Here is a 27,248-nt window from a genome sequence, read left to right on the forward strand (position 1 = left end):
GCAACTTCGTCATAAAGCACCTTAAAGTTCTGTGACCCAGAAATACAAATGATCATGTCAAACCTATAGAATACATGTAGCTAAGTCTATATGTATATTTGCTTCATCAATGCAGAAAGTTAAGTCCTTTGTACATCCTAACATCCTAACATTCTTTTTTTTTTTTCCTGCCTCCAAGGTACCCACAGTGCTCCTGGTGGCCATTTTATTTTTTCTTTATTGGCTAGGACAGAGAAAAATTGAGGGAGGAGGGGAGAAACAGGGAGACAACACGTGCAGACCTGCTTTACCACTTGTGAAGCAACCCCCCTGCAGGTGGGGAGGCAGGGGTTTGTACCAGGATCCTTCCATGGGTCCTTACATTCTACAGTGTGCTTAACCCAGTACGCCACCACCTGGGCCCCCTTTAACCTCAATTTTAAGCTTAAGTCAGTGGTCACTGTGTTTAGATGTGAAAGTATTGAAGAGCATGTACAAATGATAGCAAGATATTACTGAAAAGGCAGATGAAATTAGTGCATAATAAAACTGTTGAAGATAATGCCTTCCTTTTTAGCACTTCTGTTAACTGACTTTCATAAAAATTAACTATAACTTCAGAGGTAGTAGCCTGTATGAGTAGTAGGGACAACTTATTTTACCTTTGCTATAGAACTATTGTGCAAATTCATTCTAATGGTGGGAGGCTGGGGGAGGGGAACGTCCCATAAGAAATAGCAAGACAACGTTAATTCTAACCACATACAAATAAAAATTCTTTAAGTTCAATGAATAGACCATTTATATGAATAAGAGAGTAGTATCTAGGTTATCTTCTCACAAAGAAAACATATAAATCCTATTACATAATGGAATACAAAATACTTATTCATAAACTTCTATAGTAAATAAATAAATACACAAACATATTAAAATTATAAAATAGTATATATATACAACATTATAAATCCAAAATTATAAAGGAAATAAATGGCTCAAAATTTTGTTTTTACATACAATTTCTGATTCATCACAAATTGAACATTCTGCTGAATTTGTATGTGTGTATTTTTTAGTAGTAGTATATATAGTTTCCTATTGAAACTTCTGAATAGTATGATAGTTTTAGTTTGGTTAAATTGGTATCTTTTTCATTATCATTGTTTAAAAGTAAAAATCTAGCTCCTTTTTTTTTAAATACAGTTGTTTAACAGGTAAGTACTAAATGCAAAAGTTGCTGTTATAACTTGGATAGCATGGAGTAGTAAATGGACAAAGTAATTTTTAATTAGTATTTTTTCATATATATTTTCTATATGAGTTTCTTTTTGATAGGAAATAAGTTTCTGGTAGATTAATTACATACTTTCATGTTGATTTTTTAAAATTTTTTTATTTAGATAGAAATTGAGAGGCGAGGCGAGGAGGAGAGGGAACAGGTGGGGCCTGGGGGCTTGAATCTAGATCCTTGCACATGATAACATGTATACTCAACCCAGTGCATCTACCTGACCCCCTCGTGTTGAATTTAAAAGAAATGAGTTAACATGAATATTTGACAGTGTCAAACTAAATCTATGCCTTGACAATATCTAAATCCACACAAATAAGTAAAATCTCTTTTAAAATGTTAAACTATACTTTAGGGAGACTGTACCAATCAAGAAAAGCATTCAAACTCATCTCACTCTCAGTCTATCAATGTAGCAGACAAATCTGAAAAATCTTTAAGTGAAAAGTTATTAGAAAAACTGTGAGAAACTTTCTAATAATATTTCAAATGGAAACCAATGAAACATTCTAAAAGCCAGAGAACAGTTTTTCATCTCTTTGCATCATGTATTTGTCTTACTAAGAGGAAGTTGCCTTTTTGTTTTCTTTGTCATGCCTAATATTTATCTTATAAATTCCCATTAAGTGTATTACAAAAAGTTTCTGTTGGGGATACAACAAGTATATTTCAAATAACATAAACAACAAAGGAGAAAACTCATTTTATAATATAATATAAAAGTAAACTTTGGGACTAAACTTTCAAATATATGCTGACATCAAAGAATTTAAGCATGACTGACATTTACTGGTTCAAAAGCAGTTTATGTCAAGACTTTAAGCAGTCAAATGTTTAACAACTGAAGAAAAGTACATACTAAGTGCCTGATTATTAAAAAATAGTTCAGATGAAAGTCTGTGGGAAATCAAGCATTCTGTAGATCCTACATAACACTGCGCATGCAATGACAAAGAACTGACAACTATGGGAGTCGGGCGATGGTGCAGCGGGTTAAGCACACATGGCGCAAAGTGCAAGGGCCCAGCTTAAGGATCCAGGTTAGAGCCCAGGCTCCCCACCGGCAGGGGGGTTGCTTCACAGGTGGTGAAGCAGGTCTGCAGGTGTCTGTCTTTCTCTCTCCCTCTCTGTTTTTCCCTCCTCTCTCCATTTCTCTCTGTCCTATACAACAACAACAACATCAATAATAACTACAACAATAAAACAAGGGCAACAAAAGGGAATAAATATTAAAGAATTAAAAAAAAAAAGAATTGACAACTATGAAGACTGTTTAATTTACCTTTTTCTCTGTAGATCTTTAAGAAAATAAGTCAGCTAATTTACTGGAATTACTAGCATATGGTTTCCCCTAAACAAAGAGCCATAATTTTCATGCATTTTGTGAGGTAAAATATTAAAATCAAACATTATAAATTCTGTATGTTCTGTTTGTTGTATGTGTACTATCATAAAAAACTTGTTGAGCACTGGGAGACAGTTCCTTATGGTATAGTTCCTTAAAAGCACAGACATAGAAATAGTCACCACATGATTCAGTAATCATTTTTAGGTATATACCTGAAAGATTTACTTTTCAAATCATTTGTTCATTTATTTTCACGAAAGAGACAGACACAGCACTGCTTAGGCTGGCATATGTTCACTCCAGGTGTTAGACCCGGCACCTCAGGAAACCTAAGCATAGAAATCAGGTGTGCTATCACTTTACTACCTCTCTGGATCTGTGCCCAGAAGATTTAAAAACAGAAACAAACAGGTATTTATATACGATGTTCACAGCACCATGTTTTACAATAGAACAAAAGGTGGAAATTATCCATGTGTCATCAGCAGACACATGGACAAAGGACTATATATACATACAATGGGAATAATAATCACCATTAATAAGGAATAAAATTTTGATATAGGTTATATTATGTTATGAGTGAACCTTGAAGTCATTAAGCTAAGTGAATGAAGTCACACACAGAAGGATGATTCTAGTTATATGAGGTACTTAGACTAGACAAACTGATAAAATTGAAAGTAATTTGGGCTATATTACGATAATACAGTACAACTGCTTTTAATAGGCACAGAGTTACAGTTGAGAATGGTGAATATTTATGGTGGCTGTGGAATAATGTGAATATTTAATGTCACTTTTAAAATTATTAAAATAACTTAATTATTTATTAATTTATTTTTTATTTTTGTAACCTAGATGATTGCTTGGGGCTCTGCACTGGCACGACTCCACCACTCCTGGCAGAATCTTTTTTTTAATTTTTTTAAATTCATTTATATTTTATTGTAGTTATTGTTGTTGATGTTGTCGTTGTTAGGACAGAGAGAAATGGAGAGAGGAGGGGAAGACAGAGAGGGGGAGAGAAAGACAGACACCTGCAGACCTGCTTCACCGCCTGTGAAGCGACTCCCCTGCAGGTGGGGAGCCGGGGCTCGAACCGGGATCCTTCCTCTGGTCCTTGCGCTTTGCGCCACGTGCACTTAACCCACTGCGCTACCGCTTGACTCTTGGCAGAATCTTTTTGACCCAGACAGTAGTGCTGCTCATGAAGCTTCTTCCATGCAGGTGGTCCCAGGGAGGTAGTTGGGAGACCAAAGTTCATGAGTGGTCAAGTCTGTTATTTTAGCAGGTGAACTACCAGGCCTCTAAAATGATAATTCTAATGCTATATATTTTTGTTTTGCTTTTGACTAGAGCAATACTCAGTTCTGACTATTCTGATGATGCCAGGAGCAAACTTGAGACTCTCCCATACAAGACCTAGGTGCCACCCAGTGTTATCTCCTCAGCTACTAGGTATATTTTGTCAAACTGTGAGGAATAAAAAATAAATAAATAAGTGGGGCCAGGCAGTGACACACCTGCTTAAATGCACACATTACAGTGCTCGAGGACCCAGGTTCAAGGCCCCGATCCCCCTTCAGGGGGAAAGCTTCATGAGTGGTAAAGCAGGGCTGCAGGTGTCTCTCTGTCTCTTTTCCTCTCTATCTCCCCCCTCCCTTTTCAATTTCTCTTTATCTCTATCCAGTAATAAATGAAAAATAGTGGAAAAAACTTTAAAGATCAACATTAAAGTATGGTTTTGAAAATGGGTAGTGAATGATAGAAAATACCTATATAGCAATGTGAATGTATATGATGTCATTTAACTGCAAATCTTAAAGCTGTTAAAATGTTAGTATCTTTTCCAACAATTTCTTAAAATTGGATGAAGTCTTTCTACAACTAGTTTCATTCCTGGTTAACTCCTTTCAGAGTCAGTGAGAAAAGAGTTGTTAAGAGGCAACTAAAACACCACTACAGCTAACCAAGAACAGCAGATCACTTGAATTCCATCACTTCATTCACCATCACTTTATTAAATGTTGATGCAAAGGAAAAATATCACTTCCTGGCTGAGGCCATTGTCTGTGTGGATTTTACATGTTCTCCCCCATGTCTACTGGTTTTCTCTGGGGACTCCTGTTTCCTCCCACATTCCAGTGATGTGCATGTGAGATTCACTGAAATGTCTCAACTGTCTAGTCAGAGTGAGTGTGGGTGTCTGTGTGATGAGCCCTGATGTGGAAGAGTATCCTGTCTAGGGCTGGGTCCAGTCTTGGGCCCTGTGCTACTGGAGTAGACTTGCCACCCTTGACTTGGACCCTAAACCAGTTAGCAAATCAACGATATATACAAATTTTTGCTTTAAATTAGAAGAGTTCTGGGTCTTTCTTTGAAAATGTAGAAATATTTCCCTGGCTAATATGTTACTTACTTTATCTACCAGTCCATGGTAAAGTCTGGTAGTCACCTACAAAAACATGCTTTATATTGTTTAAAAAACATACATGATGGGCTTTTTCCCCCCAGCAGGGTTACCACTGGTACTGGCAGCCCATCTTTTCCCCTTCTCTCTCGCTTTTATTTGACAGAACAGAAATAAATTGAGAAGAGGAAGGCAGACAGGGAGAAAGATAGACAGACACCTGCAGGCCTGCTTCATCACTCCAGACGCATCACCCCTAAATGACAGGCCCTTGAACTCAAGGCATGAGCACATGATAAACAGAACATTTCTTTTAAAGCTATCTTCTCTGTGGCTAATGGCAGCACTTATACCTTTAAACACACTGTTTTCCACCTTGACCAGAACTTAACCATCATTGAACCTATTCCTACTCTGAATCTTCTTCCTTGATCAGCTAACTTCCCTCAAGAATCAGATTTAAGTTCCTTTAACCTATTAAAGGTTTTTCTCTCAACCCTCATGCCCTCAAATGTTTTCCCCAATCTATTGTTGGCAGCCGAATACCCTAAATAGACTTTATTGCTGCTGTTTCTACTTCCCTACTGTTGAGTCATTCCTTGATTTCTCAGGAATTGGCTTCTATGCCACTATTTGCCTGACCTACACTCCTGAAAGGTAGCCATGACCTCCAATCTGAAAACCTCTTCATATTACCTAACCAAAAGAAATAGAAGAAAACAAATATGGGGTTGGGCAGTGGCACAGCAGGTTAAGTGCACACAGTACGAAGCGCAAGGATCCCAGTTCAAGCCCTGGGTCCCTACTTGCAAGGGGGTCACCTCACGAGTGATGAGGCAAGTCTGAAGGTATCTATCTTTCTCTTCCCCTCTCAATTTCTCTCTGTTCTAGCCAGTAAAATGGGGGGAAATGGCCTCCAGGAGCAGTGGGTTCATAGTGCAGGCACTGAGCCCTAGTGATAAGCCTGGATGCAAAGAAAAAAAAAAAAAAAGAAGATGACAACAAATATCTGTAAAAGGTCACCTCCATAAGACTACTTTTTTCCTTGCCTAAAACACTATATATTTCCAATTCTTTCCTTCTTCTCTGGTTTATTTTTCCACCTTCCTCCAAGTTCCTTAGTTGTTTTGTCCTTCGTTTTCTTTCCCCTTCTCTCCTAAGAAATGTTAAGAACATTTCTTCTTGAAACTTTGCAAAGCATGTTATAAATATATTATACCATCAGCACAAGAGATAACCGGGAATCAGGTAGTTAAAGAACAATTCCATTCACCCAAAAACTAATCAGTTGGTAATAAGAGGAATGCCTCCCTACTGCATATGCATATATTAGTGTTCAAGGTTAAGAAAACCACATTTGTATTACTTGGCAGATGAAATACATTTTAAATGAAAAAAAACATTTAGAATGTTTTCTTTTTAAAATGATTGCACTGCTAGAAGGAAGTATGTAAAAATCTGTTCATTATTAATTGCATGTTTTCTGATATGGTTAATTATTTAGGCTTGATGCAATCATTCAGTTGATTAAGACTACTTACTGATTTCAAGTTAAAGATAGGATGTATAAATTGCAATGTAAGTATCAGTTCCTTAAGGCTTAAAAGTAATTTCCGCTAATAGAAAGTTTTTAAATTCCATATAAAAATTATATTTGTAGAGAGGAAACAGAAAAAAACAAAACTCATATAGAATTTAAAGTGTCAGGGTATTTGTATTATTGAAAAGTATAACATAAAAAAATAATGGATAGTTAACTTCCTACATGAAAAATTAAAACTAAGGCCTTCTGCACACTTCAAGGTTGCTGACTAGTAATGGCTTCTCTGCTACAGTAGCTTCCTTTTACAACTTAAAAACAAACAAACAACAACAACAAAAAAAACAGTAGGTATAGAAAATGTCATTTAGGGAGTCAGGTGGTAGCACACAAGGTTAAACACATGTGGCACAAAGCACAAAGACAGGCATAAGGATCCCGGTTCGAGCCCCCGGATCCCCACCTGCAGGAGAGATGTTTCACAGGCAGTGAAGCAGGTCTGCAGGTGTCTTTCTCTCCCCCTATGTCTTCCCCTCCTCTCTCCATTTCTCTCTGTCCTATCTAACAATGACAACATAAATAACAATAACAACTACAACAACAATGAAAAACAAGGGCAACAAAAGGGAAAATAAATATAAAAATGGCATTTAAGCAGTTATTAGAAACATTAATTATGTATGCAGTAAGTTATATGTCACTCAATTTTCTGAAGTTTTGTATTTTGAAAAAAATCAGAAAAGACCACCTCCTCAAGTTGTATAAAGTGGCTTTGTAGCACTGTTTATGTTTTCATGTATCAGCTCCTTCAACAAATCCTGCTAGTGGTCTTGTAGAATATACCAGAAGTACTATTTCTCACTCATCTCCACTGCTTCTACCATTCTCAGTGAAGTCATTCACATCCCTCACTTGATTTATTACAACTCCTAAGCCAGATTTAGTTAGAACTTATATCTCTTTCTAGGCTAGTCTCATCCACTTTAAAATCCTCAGACTCCATTATCTCATACAGAATAAAAGCCTAAATATTTACCACAGTCTTCATGGCTCTGTGATGATATGGACCAGGAGCTGGCACAATCCAACATCAGGATCCCTGCACATACACTCTGCTCCCTCTACCCCTCCCCCAACCTGGTATATTCTATACCCAGATGTCTTTAGGTTTTTCCTCAAGTGTCGTCTTCTCAGTGAGGGCTTCACTAGCAAGTCAACACAATATACCAACAACTTCACCATAACCCTAAGATTTTCTACCTCACTTCCCTACTTAATCTTATTCTACACTTTAGGACAATGACTACATTACATACCAGAAATTATGTATATTTTTCTTCATTATCTCTCTCCAGTTTTTTGTTGTTCTGTTTTTTGTTTGTTTTGGCCATAGCCAGGACTTCATCACTCCACATCAATTTCTTTTTTTTTTTTTTTTTTTTTTGGGGGGGGGGGACTAAAGCTTCTACTTGTATCATGGGGGCTGGATCTTAAACCTGGGCTGAGGACATAAGTACATAGCAAAGCAGGAACCCTATGAAGCGAGCCATTTTGTTGGCCTTTCCCCCCCCCCCCCAAGAGATTGACAGATAAGGAGACCAAAGCAAACTCTGACACATGCAGTGATGGAAATCAAGTTCAGGGCTTCATGCTTTTACGTTCAGAAGTCTACCATTGTATCATCTCCCAGGTTGCTTCTCTACCTTATTAGAATATAAGCACAATAAAGAAATTTTTTCTTTTTTTTTTTTTTTTTTTTTTTTTGGTCATTTCCAGGGATTTACTACTCTGGTCTGACTTTTTGAGGTAGAACTAGACAGAGAGGGAGAGATGAGACAACACTGAAGCCTCCTCCCATGTGGTGGGGACAAGGTTTAAACCTGGGTCATGAGCATGGCAAAGCAAATGCACGAGCCAGGTTAGTCTATTCACTGACATATACACACACACACTACTGTTGTACTCTCAACACTTACTAGGTGCTCAATAAATATCTGATAAGTGAATAAATGCATTCCTGTCTAAAGTCACAGCTACCCAGACACAGAAACAGATGGCCCATTAAATGTCATAAAATAATGACCCCTCACCTATACATGATCTGAACAGTAATACTTACCTAAAATAACTTTACAGACAACTAGAAATCTGAAAACAGATACAATCACAGTAAAGGCCAGGGACATGAGTCAGTCATAAAGCAAGCACATGCCTTGCATGAATGAGCTCCTGGCTTCCATCCCCACCCCACATGAAATCAACAAAGACACAAGTGAAACTCCATGGGTGATACAAAAGTACTTTACCCTATCTTTCTCTCCTCCGTCTTCCCCTCCTCTCTCGATTTCTCTCTGTCCTATCCAACAACAATGACATCAATAAAACAATAAGAGCAACAAAAGGGAATAAATAAATATTTTTAAAAGTCAAAAAAAAAGTACTTTGCCTATCTGTCCTCTTTCAGATAAAAAATGAGTTAGATTAAAAAATCAATAATGAGTTATATTTTCTCCAGTCTAAAAGGGGGCATCTAGGATCATCCCGTGAGAATTTAGGAATAAAATCACAACCTGATTTGATATATCAAAGGATCTCTGAGATGTCACATTGCTATAACCCATATTCTGTTAAAAAAAGAAAAAAGCAAGCGGTGTTGTCTAAAACCATACAGTTACTCTTCTAAGTTTTCTGCAAGAATATTCAATTCCAGTCTATAAAGCTGGATATAAAACTTTCCTTATGTATAAACAAAAAACAAAATGAGTGTCATACTACTATGCACCTGAGTATCTTTTATCTGAAAGATCTTGAGGTAGTTTGTAAACACCAATCAATGCTGTACAAAGAAAGCTAAGGAAGAAGAGGCAATTAGATACTGTGAGAAAATAGGGCAATCAGAAGAAATACAGTCCATGGTGGCAGTGACACAGGCTAAGCAGGAGGTATGGATAATCTGGGTAAGTGCCATGGAAAAATAAATATCATGATTGGACTTGAGGCAAATGGAAACAGTTCAAATTGGCTTTGTACAGTACTCTGTGGAACATATGATGTCCATATGTCCATTACCAATAATCTGAAACATGGAAAATGAAAAAAGTCAAGTGTTGTGATGGCTAAAAGAGCATACCCAATGCCAGTCTCTACCACACCACAGCATCATAACCTACCACAGTTGCCAGGTAAGTTGGCTAAGAAGTCAGAAGCAATAAGAAAAGAAGAGAGAAGGCCCTACTATAAACTGTGCTCTTTCCCTTAAGAAGAAAAAGCTGAACCCAAAAGAAAGAAAGCATCATGTGACTGCAAGAAAAAGGCAGTATATTTTCCTGTAGACAGTATCCAAAAGTCTATATTTTAGAATTAAAGAGGTCAGTCAGTACTTTATCTAAAACTGTGGATAACTTAAGATTGAAAGTACCAAATAAAGTAACAGTGGAACAGGATAAAATAATACTCAAATTAAAAAAAAAAATTAGAAGACTGGCCTTTTAAATTTATTACATCATAAGGAACAAAAACTGTGGCCAAAAGATATTATGAGAATTTATGACATTTTATACCAGTGCTGACAAGTCTTCTCCCAATTTTTCTTTATTTCCTAGCGCCCAAAGTAATTCACACTTAAGCTACAACTGTAGCTGACCTAAGATGAGTGTTTAGGCAAAACTCATGAAGGACCAATTTACACAGCAAAGTCAAAATGACAGCAAAATGTGTAAAGATAAGAACTAATACACTGCAGTCTTTCTAGTAGTCCTACACTTTTCCACCAATCAACACGAAGAGATTCCCAGGCAGGTGAAAACCATAAAAACAAACTAACTCATCTCTAATTCAGAAATATGCTGGCTGTCACTCGCTGCAACTATATAGTAATAAAATCCAGTAGTTAAAAAAAAAAACATACAACTACTTTATAGTAAATTCATTCCTATTTCAACCTGAGTTCCCTTTCTACCCTGAAGCCCCCAAACTTGAAACCAAGTATAATTTCTTGAGTAGCTGAAGTGTGGTTAAGGAAAGGAAGCTATGCTTGTTTGTATGGAATCTGCCATTTCCTCCCTGCCAAAACACTTGTTTAAAAAGTCATGTAATATTTCTATTAAATTGTAAATGCAGCCGACAAGGAAATGGCCTACTGGCAGTGTATTACCTTTGTGGAAGTGCCAACGGGCCTACAGCAAAATAGTGCACATGATAATTTCAACATGCATTCCCAAGTAACAAAATTGTGCTTTACATAAATACCACAGAACCTGAGCAAGATCCAGAAAAAGCAACGAAAATTTGCCCAAGCTTTCATGCTTGCCTATATCAATTGTATGTCATAACTAAAGCAAAATAGAAAAGCAACTACATATGTCCAAGAAGCTTGTGAAGTTAGATCATATAACCCTGGGAAAACTATTGCAACTTAAATCTGTGTATTTCTTGTTAACCACTGTAACAACTCACTAATAAAAATTAAGAAAAACTGTGGGTATCAAATGAACCAAAATGTACTAACTACATACAAGTCCTTAAAGACTATAATGCAACTTATTAACAGGAACATATGTTCAGTATAAGCCACAATTGTTATGTTAAATTACTTCTTCCTTTGATATCATTCATTTGATTACAGAATCTAAGAGATTCACAAACCTTCCAATTAAAATGGTGACCTTCAGTTTATAAGTTACTGACTAGAATGCTTATAAATTCATCTCTGATAATTTATTTCTTACCTTTCATTATAGCACAACTATATTTAATTGTGCCATTTAAATGATCATAGATGGAATGAAGATGATTCTATTTATGTAAAGTTCCTAAGTTAACATAATTGAATGATTAATCTGTAGTCAATGTTATCCTCCAGGACAGTTTACAGAATCTAGTCTACAGGAAGTTAACTAAAATATGTATCTTTAAAAGTCAGCTATTTCTCAGATGCCTGTATTTTTAGAAGTATGTATATCCAGCGATAATTTCAAAACTCAAATATGTTAGAGAGAGCATTTTTTCTCCAAAAAGTAATATGAACTTCTAAGTGTTATACACTTGAAATTACAGGATCAATAGCTAGCATCAGATGCCTGTCAACCTATACACACACACACACACACACATACACACACACACACACACACACACACACACACACACACACACCCCTAAACAGTGTTTAGATCTGGTTTGAAAATAAAGCCTGCTATTTGATATAATAAGTTTATGCAATGGCTTTTAAGACACAGATCTTCAACAAGTCAAAGTTACTGTTCAACTTCTTCCTGATCTCCTTCAATAAGGAAATAGGATCTAAAGTATAAAAAAAAAATTGTGAATTATTTCAATTTAAAATTTAAATTTTAGACAAATAAACTGTCCTTAGTAAAAGATTAAAAGTCAAGCTATATGTGATGGCAGGCCTTTCAAGTTGTATTTGAATAGCATTTACTTTCATTATTTAGCTTATTCTACTGCCTTTTGTTCTGAGATATAAGAACATTTATTATTTTAAGTAAGAAGAATATGAGTTTGCCAGATTTCAATATTAACACCACAGAAGTATCTTTGAGCTAAGAAAGGAAAACTAGCCAATATCCAACAAAAACATTTATTAGATGCTCTTATGTGTAAATCATTCCTAGGTTCAATTAAACACGCCAAGATGAAACACTTACATATCAAGGGAGGGGGTGGGATATGGAGTTCTGGTGGTGGGAATCGTGTAGAATTGTGCCCCTCTTATCCTATGGTCTTGTCGGTGTTTCTATTTTATAAATAAAAATTATTTTTTAAAAAGTCTTGTCTTATCTAGTAGGGGATATGAGACATAACTATGCTAATGAACAGTAAGTTAAGAAATGGCAATAAGAAAGTCATAGAAATGGTGCCATAAGAATTCAGAAAAGAGAACATCTTTAGTTTTGTGAGGAATTGCTGATAACTAACATACTTAAAAAGAGAAATAATGTGGAGCTAGGTGATAGCACACCCAGTAGAGCTCACACATTACCACACACAAGGACCCCAGTTCAAGCCCCTGGTCCCCACCTAGAAGTGGGTAAGCTTCACAAGCAATGTATCAGTGCTAACAGTGCCTCTCTCATTTCTCCCATACCCTCTCAATTTCTGTCTCTAGCCAAAGAAACAAAGGGGGGGGGGGGAGCGAGCTGCAGCATTGCTTCACTACTCATGAAGAGCCTGTGGGGAATTGGGGGCTTGAAGTTACCATCATACATGGTAACGAAGGCAAGCACTCAACTAGGTGCACCACCAATTTACATTATCTTATTTGATCATCACAACAGCTCTTTTGAAGTCAACAGATGAAAGTTCAATTACAACTAGTTCCTGGATAACAAAATTGTTTCAGGACTCAAAAGCTCCAAACCAGGCTATACCATTACTGTGTCTCTACAATGGAATCTTATGGCAATGGAAGAACACACATCTCCAATGCCTGTTTCAACCATTTTTTGCTATATAAATGCAAGTTTCCTGGTCAGAAAAACCAATGTAAGGAATTTGATCCACATAATGGATCATAATGTGAAATACATTGCCCAAATGGTTAAAAGTTTAAAATGAAATACCATCTCTCAGTCATTAATAATAATTTTTTAAAAAACTGTCTCCTTTAAATACCAGCAAGCAAACACCAGGAAACACTATCTTTGTAGGAATTCCAAATTAAAATTTTCCCCGAAGTGATTCTAGTGTAAGTCTTTCTCAAGAATTCTCCCTCTAAGAAATACTTAAGAGTGCATCCCAAACCACAATGCATATTAATGGAATATGGACCCTTGCACATGGTAATATGTGCACTCAACCGGGCGCATCATTATCCAGCCACCAGTCCAATTTTTCTATTCCTTATATTTTTGGAGAGAGAGAGAGAGAGAGAGAGAGAGGACGAAGAGACAGAAAGAAAAGAATTATACCATAGCACTGCTCCACCCACATGGGGTTCCCTCAGGACCATCCATGGTGTTCCCATTGTGGTGCCAGGACACAAACTAGGGTCTCACACAGAGCGTACATACATCCTACACCAGACAAGTTACCTCTCAGTTCCTAAAAAAAAAGAATTTTAAAGAGAACTACTATATTCAAGCATATTTCTTACTATTTCATATGTGTTGATTTAAGCTCTCTGGTTTTATTTTAAGATCCTAGAAGACAAAGGTCACAAAATCACAATTCCTCACCACCTACTAGAGAAACTACTGTCGGGTCACATTTTATACGGTGAACTACCTAGTTGGAAATTCGCACAGAAGGGAGCAAAACAGTAATAATATAAGTCCTTATTTAAATCCCAACTCTGGCACTTAGCCAGGTTGTTTTGACTAGTTTAGTTAGCCTCAACTAAATCAAACCAAACACACCAAGTTTTAGGAGTTTAAAAAATTCTGACAGAAGGATGAATATGGGATGATCTCACTCATAGACAGAAGCTGAAAAACAAGATCAGAAGGAAAAACACTAAGCAGAACTTGGACTGGAGCTGGTGAATTGCTCCAAAGTAAAAGACTCTGGTGGGAGGAGAGGTTTCAGATCCTGGAACATGAAAGCAGAAGAGGACCTAGTGGTGGTGGTGGGGGGGTATATTGTTAAGTGGAAAACTGGGAAATGTACAAATTACTGTATTTTACTGTTGACTATAAACCATTAATCTCCCAATAAAGAAATTTTTAAAAAATGTTGACAGCACAAATAACTGATAACATGGAAGAAATGAGAATGTTTTATTGGTTTTGTGCTGATCCTATTGTTTTTAGTGTTATTTCCAAACAAAACACTTTACTTTTACTTTTCACTTGATCAAAAGGCATTTATAAGCACACTGTATAAGGACTGTGTTACGAAAAGTTTTCTCTTTTATTTTCTTTAATTGGACAGGATAGGAAGAAATTTAGAGGGGAACGGGAGACAGAGAGAGAGAGAGAGAAAGAGAGGCACCTATGGACCCAACTCACCCCTAAAGGTGGGGAGCAGGGGCTGGAACCTGGCTCCTTGCACATGGTGATTGGCGTGCTTAACTGGGTGCATCATGGCCCAATCCCCCTCAAAGAATTTTCTTAAGGTCGACGAGCAAATATATTTTTAATATTTTCAATATACTGTTATTCTAACAGCTGAAATTCAACTCACAATAGCATTCCAATAGTAGAGGAAAATGTCAATTTATTTTTCTTCAGGTATTCTAAAATAATACATGCATCCGTTCATTCCATCTTTTTACTTCACGCATTCTTTCAGTTTCCATGAAACTGTGCTATTTTCTTTCCAACTCACAAACTCTCTTCCCCCTTTCTACATTCAGCCCTTCATTCTTTCTTCCTGAGTGACTACAGCCACTAGAGGGCAATAAATTTACAAAGTTAAATGCACTTAACATAAAGTGAGTTGAGAGTCATATATTAATAAACCTAAAAGCTATCATCACAAACCAATAAAACAATTGTATTCGAGTATGCAAGGTAGATACAATTCGAATACTATCCTGGAAACAGAGTTTATACAAGTAAATAACTAGGTCCAAAAAAGGAGTCAATTTTCTCAAATCTTGATTATTTTTTAAATATTAGTCTCAGACTAAACAAGAAAAGGGAAAGAAACAACAGAGGAAGGCAAAATTTACAGAAGAAATAAGTTAAAAAGACAAAAATCCATTTCTCCTGTTCCCACCACCACACTGAAAAAAATGAAGTACTGGAATGTAGAGAATTTATTTTATTCTATGAAGAGCATATGCAGATTCTTTTCATACATTGAAAAATAAAAACAGTGATTTTAGATGATATATAGCCTTCATTTCTTCTGTCATAATTAATAAGGTGAGTGGAGAGATGTTGATGATAAGAAACCTTTAAGAAATAATTTTACAGGGGCCAGGCATTGGTGCGCCTGGTTGAGTACATTACAGTGTGCAAGCACCCGGGTTCAAGCCCCTGGTCCCCACCCGCAGGGGGAAAGCGTCACAAGTGGTGAAGCAGGGCTACAGGTGTCTCTCTGTCTCTCTCTGTCTCCTCCTCCTTTCTCAAGTTCTCTCTGTATCTAATAAATAAATAACCAGATGTTACTGTGATGCCAACCGGACTTCCTTAGGCAGACGACCCCACCAATGTGTCCTGGAAACCGCTTCCACAGAACCCCGCCCCACTAGGGAAAAAGAGAGATAGGCTGGGAGTATGGGTCGACCTGCCAACGCCCATATTCAGTGGGGAAGCAATTACAGAAGCCAGACCTTCCACCTTCTGCACCTCATAATAACCCTGGGTCCATACTGGATAAAGGATAGAAAAGTTATCAGGGGAGGGGAGGGGATATGGAAATCCGGTGGTTGGAATTGTGTGGAGTTGTACCCCTCTGATCCTATGGTTCCTGTCAGTGTTTCCTTTTTATAAATAAAAATTATAATAAATAAATAAATAAGAATTTTACTATTTTTGGAGAAAACCTATACTGATTAGAATTTGCTTAATCTACTTTGTATCTACTTACTGACATTAGAAAACTGCAACACTTATAACATTGACCTTTCTTTAGAAAACTATCGTTTTCTTACCCTCATTGGATGTATATCGGCATAAGGAGGTTTTCCTTCCGCCATTTCTATAGAAGTGATGCCAAGGGACCAGATGTCAGCCACACAGTTATAGCCTATTTCTTGAATTACCTCAGGTGCCATCCAAAATGGAGTTCCTATCACAGTATTACGTTTTGCCATTGTATCCTGAAAAAAATATATATTTATCACAAAAACACAAATGCCACTATGAAAATACTAAGGAAATCTGTTTCCTAACATAGTCTATAAACTGTACATAGAAAACCCCTAATACCACAGACTATAGCTAAAATTTACTATGCGCAAAATCTTCAACTAGCTATAACCTGACATATTTAGGAACTTTGAATTATATCAACTACCTACGTTGAAAACATTCATTAAAGGTCCTATTAAGATAGTAAAACTACATAAATTAATCAATATTTGAACATCTAGGCATTTGAAACTTGTTTTCATATTAATTTGATGTCTGTTAAACTGTAAACAAAAGCAACAAGACACATACAAATTGTGAGTCCTTTTCTCTAAGAACAATGAAGTAGTAATTCATTTTCACACTCCCAAACTCTAGTCAATAATAAAATACATATATATATAGCAAGTGTTCCCAGGATTATTATACTTACTGTTAACTGACCAGCTACTCCAAAATCTGCTAATTTTGCATGTCCTTCTGTATTGAGGAGAATATTTCCAGCTTTTATATCTCTGTGGATTTTTCTCATAAAGTGTAAATATTCTAGTCCTTTCAAAGTAGATTTAAGAATAGTTGCAATTTCATCTTCTGTTAACTAGAAAAAAAAACATTTCAAAAGCAAGATTAAAATGCTATGTGAGATAATACTACTCCTAATGGTCATTAAACCTTAAAAATAAGTTAACTTTTTTTACTCCACACATACCTTTTGTCACATATTACTAATGAAAAAGAAATATCATCATTAAATTTACCTTTGCTTTAAAATTACCAATGTCACTCCTAAAACACATAACGTATACCACATAGCATGGCCTAAGAACTAGTATTTCCACATCTAACGGGATTGGCAATATTACAGATATCTACCCTGTAAATGTAAACTCCATCTGTGTGTGCTGCCTTCAGCTGGATGACTCTAATTCTTGATGCAAATGAAAACCAACAGTTTCACATAAAAAAAAGGAATGAGAAAGGGTAGCTTGCCAAAAGACTCCTACAAGAAATGTCTATACAGGAGCAGGGTGGTGGCACACCTGGCTGGGTGCACACATTAAGGTGTACAAGAACTCAGGTTCAAGCCCCTGGTCCCCACCTGCAGGGGGAAGAAGCTTCACAAGTGGTGAAGCAGGGATGCAAGTGTCTGTCTCTGTCCCTCTCTATCACCCTTTCCCCTCTCAATTTCTAGCTATCTCCATCTAACAAATAAAGGAGGAGAAGGAAGAGGAGGAGAAGGAGGAGGAAGAGGAGGGGGAGGAAGAGAAGGAGAAGAAGAAGAAGTGTCTATACAATACCACTTCTGCTTCCAGTAATATCATTTATAACTCACCCAAACCCTGGGATGCTGACCCTAATGATGAGAAATGAAAAACGAAAATGTCAATGAAAAGATTAGAAAAGTGGAAACTTGGATAAAAACTGTCAAGGGGAAAAAAGTTGGTGGGAGGGTCAGGAGAAAAGAAGGCTAAGGTAGAGAGGGAAGGGGAAAAAAACATTCCAAATAGTAATAAAATCAGATTTTGTCAAGAATTTTTTTTATCCTGTATTACTAACAATATAGCAAAAACAAGAATGAATCAGAGCACCACCCAGGAACATGAAGTATCAGGGACAGAATTCAGGACCTCATGTTCCCAAGTCCTATGCTCCACCACTAAGCCATATAAGTTTAAATAATTACATTTGGAACTAGCCTTTTAAGTCCAGGTTTTCTAGATTAAGACCAACTCACACCACAGTTCCTATCTGTGAGACCAAAAAGTGGATACTGAACTTTAATGCAATAATGTCTTCATTTGTCCAATGGTGATAGTAGGATATACCTAAGAAAGCTATTTTAATGATAGATAATATAATATATGCAAAACTATTAGTACAATGCCAGAAACAAGTAAGATGCAATCCTGCTGTGAGCTGGTCTTAATACAGGAAACAGGACCAAAATTTTATAAACTACTAACCTACAGTATATCTATAATAAATATTATTTATCTGTTCAGAGAGCCCCACATTCAACTATTTCAAAATAGTCATGTTAGACAGAAAACACTTAGGAAAAAAATGCACACACACTGGATGGATGCTTCATGTAGACTTTAGCCCTAAAAGGGAAACTCTTAGATCCATTTCTGAAAATGAACACTTCTTTTAACTATATATAAATATAAAATCCAATCCAATGACAAAGATGTGTCAACAAGGTAGTTCATCTGTGTGCTTAATTAAATTCTGTCAATACATTATAATTTAACTTGATTTCTGTCACTATTCAAATGGGGTGGTATCATTTAATTCACATTTTATAGTCCTTTCTTTAAAAGGAGGGTGGATGGGAGGTTAGTAAGCCATGAATGAAATGCTCGTTAATCAAGGATGGGAATAGGACTTTTATAGCTAAGCTAATACATTAAAAGGCGGAAGTCTACATCTGGTTTCAATACTAGTATGAATTCACTGGCAAAATTTTAAAGAATCTCATTGTACAAAAACAAAAAGATGGTTTTGATAGGTTTTAGTCCTCTGGTTACTTTTGTTTCTAGAGTCTTGTGATTAGTATAATAGTATGATACATTTAATATGTCGCTGTGTGTATATATGGTTTTGATAAAAATGTATCCACTGACATGTCCCGAGGGCACAAGCACAAGTGTTTTAAAATACACATGCCCCAGTGAGCAGTGTTCTGGCTTCTCCTTCCTCCTCCTCCTCTTCCTCCTCCTCCTCGTTCTTCTTCTTTCTCTCTCTCCCTCATAAAACTCAACAAAGAAAACAAATCCTTCTAAAAAGGAAATCAATAATGTACCTTTTTAAGTTAGTAACAGCAAATTCAAGTGAAGTTTTAGAAGTTCATACAAAATTGAAGATGTTAATTTTCTAAAAGTATATTTTTGACAATATTAACTAAACTCTACCTGTACATAGAATAATACATTAACTCTATATTTAGGATACAAAGATAATAATGATACAAAAGATGAAACACAAGCCCCTCTTTCCAGTGTGGATCAGACACATAACTACAGATATTTTACTACACAATTAGTTTTTAAATTTTTAACTTCCATAATAACTTTTCATAAAATCTTGGAGATCATTTGATCAAAACTCAGCAATGTAATTCCAGTTTTATCAGGCCTAAATCAGATCATGGCACACTCAAGATATTATTCAGTAACAATAATATCAACAACAACCTAAGTTTACTGATTTCTTAGTCTGAAAGTCATACTGCAGATAGCACTTCTTTTAATATTCAAACACAACCATATAAGGTAGGTACAAATTACTGAGAGCCCATTACACTGCCCTTGCCTTCATGGGGCTCAAAATTTAGTGGGAGAAGGACATAGGATGAAACCAGGGAGGGTGTGTGTGGGGGGGGTAGACAGCATAATGGTTATGCAAAAAGACTCATGGCTGAGGCTCTAAAGTCCCAGGTTCAATACCCCACACCACCATAAACCAGAGCTGAACTGGTTAAAAAAAAAAAAAGTAAAGAAGAAACCATTGAGGGTGTCAAAAAAAAAAAAAAAGAAGAAGAAACCATTGCAATGTTAAATGATGCCTACAATCACTGGATCTATACATACACTCAAGAATATTTTTTTAGTGCTGGTTATGCATCAGAAAGAGTACTCTACAAATAAAATACAAACTATCTAACACAGAATAATAGTTTCTTCCAGCCTCCAAAATCATGCCAAACCTTTCTCCTATTAAGAAAAGCAGCTTTTGGGGGGCCAGGCAGTAGCACAGGGGGTTAAGCACACATGGTGCAAAGAACAAGGACCAGTTCCAGGATACCAGTTCGAGTCCCCGGCTCCCCACCTACAGGGGGTCGCCTCATAAGTAGTGAAGCAGGTCTGCTTTCCCTCTCCCTCTCCCTCTCTGTCTCCCCTCCTCTCTTGATTCCTCTCTGTCCTGTCCAATAACAACAACATCAATGTCAATAATAAGGGCAACAAGAAGGGGGACAACAAAAAAAAAAAGGGAAAAAACAGCCTCCAGGAGCAGTGGGTTTTTAGTACAAGCACTGAGCCACAGCAATAACCTGGGAGGCAAAAAAAAAAAAAAAAAAGTGAAAAGAAAAAAAAAAGAAAGAGAGAAGAAAAGCAGCTTTTGAGCTGACTTAAAGAAGGGACTAGATTTGTCAGATGAACACAGACGGAAAGAAACACCAGTTGTTTGTAAAAGTAATAGGCATAAAACATACGAAGTCTAGTACTGTGGAATGGCTGTTTCAATATAATGTGTATAGGGGAAAGAAAAAAAAAAAAAAAAACAGCACAAAAGCAGAAGTAGGTTAGGGCCAAACTCTACTTTGTAGAATTTTTAAGTGGAAAGATTATATGATCATTATCTGAACTTTTGGAAAGGAAACTCAAACTCTCAGCCAGGGACTAGAAGTGGGGAAAGCCAGTGTGGAGAACAATTAAATAGCTTGTAGGAGGAAGAGGAAGAGCTAACAGTAAAAGTAAAACATTTCACCAAGGCAGCACACCCACTTTGCCATGCCTGGCCAGATCCAGGTGCAGGCCCAGCCCCTACAGTACTGGAAGAAACCCTGGTGCTCTGTATCTTCCCCTATTGTCTCCTTCTTTCTGCCTCTGCTTCTTTCTAGCTGGGGGGGGGGGGGGAATCCTAGAACAATGAGGGTCCAACTATGAAAAAAGAAATTAAAATTAAATTAAGGCCCAATGGAGGTTTCTGTAGTGGAATTAATAATGAGCACAATATGTAAAAACAGACAAAACTAGGCACTAGGGAGAAAAGTCAGAAAATGCAATGAAGTAAAAAAGACACCAAAAGCAAAATCCACAATTCTTTCATAATTCAAACTGTTAACAAACATAAAAATAGGTAACTTGGGTAGCATATTCTCAACAAAACTTTATTACAAACATGTATCACCTGTAGCTCAGTAACTTCCCTTCTCTGAATGTATCCAATGACCGTAATACAAAAATATGCCAATATGTAGGTACAAAATTTTTCTGCAGCTTTTTATTATAGCAACATAAAAAAAAAAACCTGAAATGTTGAAACTCGTATTATCCAGACTATTCAAATAACACAAGACATGTATACGGTCTGGAAAGATCTCTAGCATCTAACATAAGTAATTCTTAAAGGTAAGACATAGAATATCACATGTAGTAATATCACATTGTAGATATTCATGCAAACATGGCAAAAGAATCACAAGAAAATTTTAACTAATGCTGTGTCAAGGAAATAAGAGTTTGGACTAGAGTAAGGAAACATTTAATTTTCTCTTCTGTGATATATGGAATTTTTACAATGTGCTCATACTACTTTCATAGTTTCCTTTGATTTATATAAATAAAAGGAGGGATTTATACATTCTGACTAAAAGTAAAGAGAAGTATGAGACACAATTTTCAAAGACCTTCATCTAAAATTAGAGACATACCACCTAAAAATCTAAAATTCTATTTTCAAGAAAGGTGATTTATAAGCATTTCTATATTTTCTAAAATTAAGTAAGACATTACTGGATAAGTCACTATGACTTTTACTATGTCTTCCTAAATTGAAAAATATATACTTCAAAAAATATCATCAAATTTTTTATATATTTTTTATTTATTTATTATTGGGTAGAAACAGAGAGAAAGTTGAGAGAGGAGGGAGGGGTAGAGAGGAAGAGAGAGAGACACCTGCAGCCTTGCTTCGCCACTCATGAAGCTTTCCCCCTGCAGGTGGAAACCAGGGCTTGAACTTACGTCTTGTTCACTGTAATGTGTGCACTTAACCAGATGTGACACCACCTGGCCCCCTCATAAAACTCTCTAAAAGATTTCATCCTTAATTTATGTGAAGGATAGAAAGGAGAAGGAGGAGAAAACCTAAGCATCACTCTGGCACATGTGATACCAGGAATTGAACTTAGTATCTCATGCTTAAGAGTCCCAATACTTGAGGGAGTGGGTGATGGAGCACCTGGTTAAGCACACACATTACAGTGCACAAGGACCCAGGTTCAAGCCGCTGGTCCCCACCTGCAGGAAGAAAAGTTTCATAAGTGGTGAAGCAGGAATGCAGGTGTCTCTCTTTCTCCCTCCCTCTCTAGTTCCCCTTCCTCCTTTCAATTTCTCTGTCTCTATTCAGTAATAAATAAATAAATAAAAATATATATATTTTAAAAGAGCCCAACACTTTATCCATTGTGCCACATCCTGGTCCACCATAGAATTCTGGTAATTAAAAACTAAATACCAAAGGGTCAGAGAGAGAATTCATAGAGTATAAGACTGGATGCCTGAGGTCACGGTTCCATACACTGTTATCACCATATGCCAGAAATGAGTGGTGCTCTGACTTCCCACCCCATAAATATAAACAATTATCTTAAAAAAAAAAAAAAAAAAACACCTTGGAGCTGGGCTCTGGTGAACCCAATTGAACACAGACCTTACCATGTGCAAAGATCCAGGTTTAAGTACCTGCTCCACACCTGAGGTGTGGGGGGGGGACATACACTTCAGGAGCCCTGAAGAAAGTACTGCAGGTGCCTCTCTATCTCCCCTCCCCTTTCAATTTTTCTCTTTCCTACCTAATAAAATAGAAAGGGGGAAGGCAAGGAGGGAGAGAGTTGAACAGTAAACAGTGTTCTGTGCTCTGATCTCTCTCTCTCAAAAAAAAAAAAAAAGACATTGGGGCCAGGTGGTGGTGCACCTGGTTGAGTGCACAAGTTACAATATGCAAGGAACTGGGTTTAAGCCCCTGGCCCCCACCTACAGGGGAGAAAGCTTTTCAAGTAGTGAAGTAGGGCTGCAGGTGTCTCTGCTTCTCTCCCTCTATCTCACCCCTCCTCTCAATTTCTAGCTGTCTCTATCCAATAAATCAATAAAGATTTTTTTTTTAAAATCTAAAATAAAAATCTTCAAAAAGCTACTTTTATTTTTTTTTTTTTTAATTAACAGTAACAGCATGGAGCTGAGTAGTGGTCCATTCAGTAGAGTGTACATATCACCATCCACAAGGACCTGTATTCAAGCTCCTGGTCCCTATCTGCGGAGAAGAAGTAGCCTCTGCTTTGTCCTCATTCCCCCACTCTTTATCTGCCTCTCACCCTCTAGACAAAAATATATGGCCACCAAGAATGGTGGAGTAATGCAGGCACTAAGCCTCAGTGACAACCCTAGTGGCAAAAAAAAAAAAAAAAAGTAATAACATAGTAATTTCTATTTACAGAGGACTTTACAAGTTACAAAATACTCTAACATTCATCATCTTTGTTCCTCCCAAGAAAACACTGATGTAGGTAAGGGAGGTAATATGATACTGGGTCCATTTTAGGATTAGGTAACTAAAGTCTGAAAGAGTTGCACAATGCACCCAGGGGCACAGGGCTAGTCAGTTAACAACCCACAAACTGAAGTTTGGACCTCTGGCTTCACATCCAGGAGTCCTTCCACTAAACCATATCACTTAATAGACACTTGTCACAGGATGCTAAAGGTTAGGCTATACCAGCGATGAAAGGTCTACAGTGGATCAGAAGCAACAGACTGTCTTCCTGAAGAGGAGTGTACAATATGAAAAAGAAAGGGTATGAAGCTGGGCCTTACTGATGAAAGGGAACTAGAACTGGGAGAAATGCCAAGAAGAATAGCAACTAAGGTAAAGATTGGGCAGGTTACCAATAAGAGAAGCCAAAGAAATACCTTTGCCAGTTTAATGTACTTAGTTAAGGTGGAAAAGAAAGTCTATTTGGGGATTGTATTATACTGTGGGGGGAAAAAAAAACCATAAAGAAAGTGTTTATAATCTAATCAAAAGATTTATAAAAGATGTAATGAAGCATGATGCGTATGATGTATTTAATGGGAGACTAAGAGGTGGCACATGATCTCTATGAAAACTCTGGGCCTAAGCATATAGTGCATGGTCATGTTAATGCTGTGGCTTGGAACTTTAAGAGGCAAGTATGAAACACACTTAGAACTCAATCTTACTCTGAAAGACACCAAATAAAGAACAAGAATTCCTTCCATACAAAAGGACTCATTCTGCTTGGACTCTTAATACCAGCACTACCAGACAGCAGTACCTGCTCAAGGTAAGAAGATTGAGACCAGAGCTAATACCAGGGTCAGGCCACCCACGGAAGTTGTTACAACAAATGTTTCCTCCTGGCAAAGCAGAGAAGACTTCTTGAGAAATACCAACCACTACTGTGTCTTATTTTGATGAGGATATGGATTTGGAATCCAATAATTTTTAACTCCCACTGTCACTGAGACCTCTTTTGAATTTAACATTCCTTTGGGGAGTTTATTTAGGAGGGAGTAATTACTTCTTTATCCCTGTAATCTTTTCTTTTGAATTGACTTTAGGTTTGGTAAATATAGAAATTCCTGTTAAGTATAGCCTATTCTAATACCCATTCGCCCTTCTGCTCACAAACTCAGATTTCCCTTTAGAGATCACTACTTCCCTATCTTCAAACCATGTATTCCTAGTAGCCAACTCCATTCTGATTCCAGGTTGGACATTATGACCCCAAACATAACAATTTTCTCATGATTCATTCAAACGCAGTAAGGCACAAAACTGCTGGATTTCAACTGAAAAGGTTATATCCTAGGAGCTGCTGGCAGCCACACTGTAACCATGAGGTAAGAGTCTGTGAGGTTGGAATCAATATAAAGGTATAAAAACAGAGAGTCAAATTGAAATAATTGTCACCTTCAATCAGTTACCCATAAAACTAGTTCTGCAAAGTCTTCTATCTCTGTGAGTAAATACATGTACTTGGGGTGGGGGACTTAAGCTAGTTTAGGCTCAATTTTTATAACATACTGGAGTTAGAACTCATACAGTAAAGTTAAAGTTGACACAAAAAGGGGTTGGTGCAGTGTTGCACCAAGTTGAGCACACATATTACAGTGTGGAAGGACCCAGGTTCAAGCCCCCAGTCCCCACCTGCAGGGGGAAGACTTTGCAAGTGGTGATGCAGTGTTACAGGTGTCTCTCTGTCTCTCTCCCTCTCTATCTTCCTTATCCTTTCAATTTCTGACTGCCTCTGTCCAATAAATAAATAAACATAATAAAATTCTTTTTAAAAGAAGGGAAATGGGGGGACCCTTCTTATGAAAGAGGTCTGTCTAAAACACAAAATCACTGACCAGCTCCAGAAATTAACTAGAGGTTATTCCAAGTAATAATGGTCTGAGAGCTCTGACTACAATTTTTATTTTCTTCCCTTTCCCCCCACCTGCCACCCTCGTAAAGAGGGAAAGGAGAAAGTAGAGTAAACGTATACTTAAAAGAAACATGAAAACTTTGGAGAAAAAAAAAAAGATCCATTTGTTTACTTACTAATAAAAGAGAGAACTAGAGAATCACTCTTGCCTCGGCAACCCGGGAGACTGAACTCAAGTCCATATACATGAAAGCATGGCACTGGTCCCATTGTGCAAACTCCCACGTTAGGTTGACTTTTTCTTTTCTTTTTTTTTTTTATTGAGGGGATTAATGGTTTATACTATAGACACAGTTGTTAATACATATGGAAAATTTCTTGGTTTTCAAAAAAATTTTCTTGGTTTTCTACAAAAGACTCTCACCACTGGCCTTGGTCCTCTGCCACCAACATGCACCAGCACCTGAAAGACCCACTGCACCTCCAGTCCCCCAGAGTTTCCTTTACTTTCATGTAATACATCAAACTCAGTCTAACTTCTACTTGGTGGTTCCTCTTCCTGTTCTTACTTCTCAACTTTTACCCATGAGTGAGGTCATTTCATAGTCATCGTCTCCTTCTGGCTTATCTCACTTAACATGATTCCTTCAAGCTCTAGCTAAGATGAGGTAAAGAAGGTGAATTCATCATTCTTAGTAGCTGAGTAGTATTCCATTGTGTATAAAGACCACAACTTGCTCAGCCACTCATCTGTTGTTGGACACCTGGGTTGCTTTCAGGACTTGGCCATTACAAATTGTGCTGCAGTGAGCATAGGTATACACAGATCTTTTTGGAGGGGTGTGTTTGATTCCCTAGGATCTATCCCCAGGAGAATCACCAGGTCATAGAATAGGTGCATTTCTAGCCTTCAGAGAGTTCTCGAGACAGCTCTCCACTGGAGTTGGACCTAGGTAAACTTTTTCTTTTTTTTTATTTTTTATTTATAAAAAGAAAACATTGACTAAGCCACAGGATAAGAGGGGTATAACTCTACACAATTCCCACCACCAGACTTTATATCCTTTCCGCTCCCCTAACAGCTTTCCTATTCTTTAACCCTCTGGGAGTATGGATCCAAGGTCACTGTGGGATGCAGAAAAAAAACAAACAACAAAAAACAAAAAACTTTTTCTTAATCTCTTATATGTCTTCATTTCCCTACTATAACATTTCCCAGATAATAAATGTTCTCTTCAAATTGTATTAACACTAATGAAGTTTTTTTCATTTAGAAAACTCTTTAAATACTTGTTTTCATTTGTGTTAAAAACAAAGTAACAAAGTTGATATAACCACACAAAATGGTGATCAAAAGTCCTTACTAAAAATCAGCGGCTTACAGAAACTTGAGTTAAGTACCAATTGCTGGGGGGGGGGGGTCTCAAAAGTAATATTTAAGTTTTTATATAATTTTATTTGAATGTTTATCAAGCTCAGATTCTAGCTTTTGTTTGTTTGGTTGGTTGGTTTTTTTTAAATATGTATTTATTTATTCCCTTTTGTTGCCCTTGTCGTTTTGTTGTTGTTGTAGTTACTGATGTCGCTGTTGTTGGGAAGGACAGAGAGAAATGGAGAGAGGAGGGGAAGACAGAGATGGGGGAGAAAGATAGACACCTGCAGACCTGCTTCACCGCCTGTGAAGCGACTCCTCTGCAGGTGGGGAGCCAGGGGCTTGAACCGGGATCCTTACATCAGTCCTTGC

The 27,248-nt window shown here is 37.1% G+C and overlaps 1 protein-coding gene across 1 annotated transcript in view; it reads right to left on the reverse strand.

The window, feature by feature from the left end:
• STK3 (serine/threonine kinase 3) overlaps window positions 1-27,248 on the reverse strand; it is a 267,643-nt gene that overhangs the window by 181,395 nt on the left and 59,000 nt on the right. The window contains exons 5-6 of the mRNA XM_007532351.3: window positions 16,763-16,927; window positions 16,131-16,298 (exon numbers count right to left, since the gene is read on the reverse strand). Coding sequence (XP_007532413.1) covers window positions 16,131-16,298; window positions 16,763-16,927 — 333 coding nt within the window. The remainder of the gene's footprint in view (window positions 1-16,130; window positions 16,299-16,762; window positions 16,928-27,248) is intronic.

This window comes from Erinaceus europaeus, chromosome 8 (genome assembly GCF_950295315.1).
Source record: "Erinaceus europaeus chromosome 8, mEriEur2.1, whole genome shotgun sequence".
Lineage (NCBI taxonomy): Eukaryota > Metazoa > Chordata > Mammalia > Eulipotyphla > Erinaceidae > Erinaceus > Erinaceus europaeus.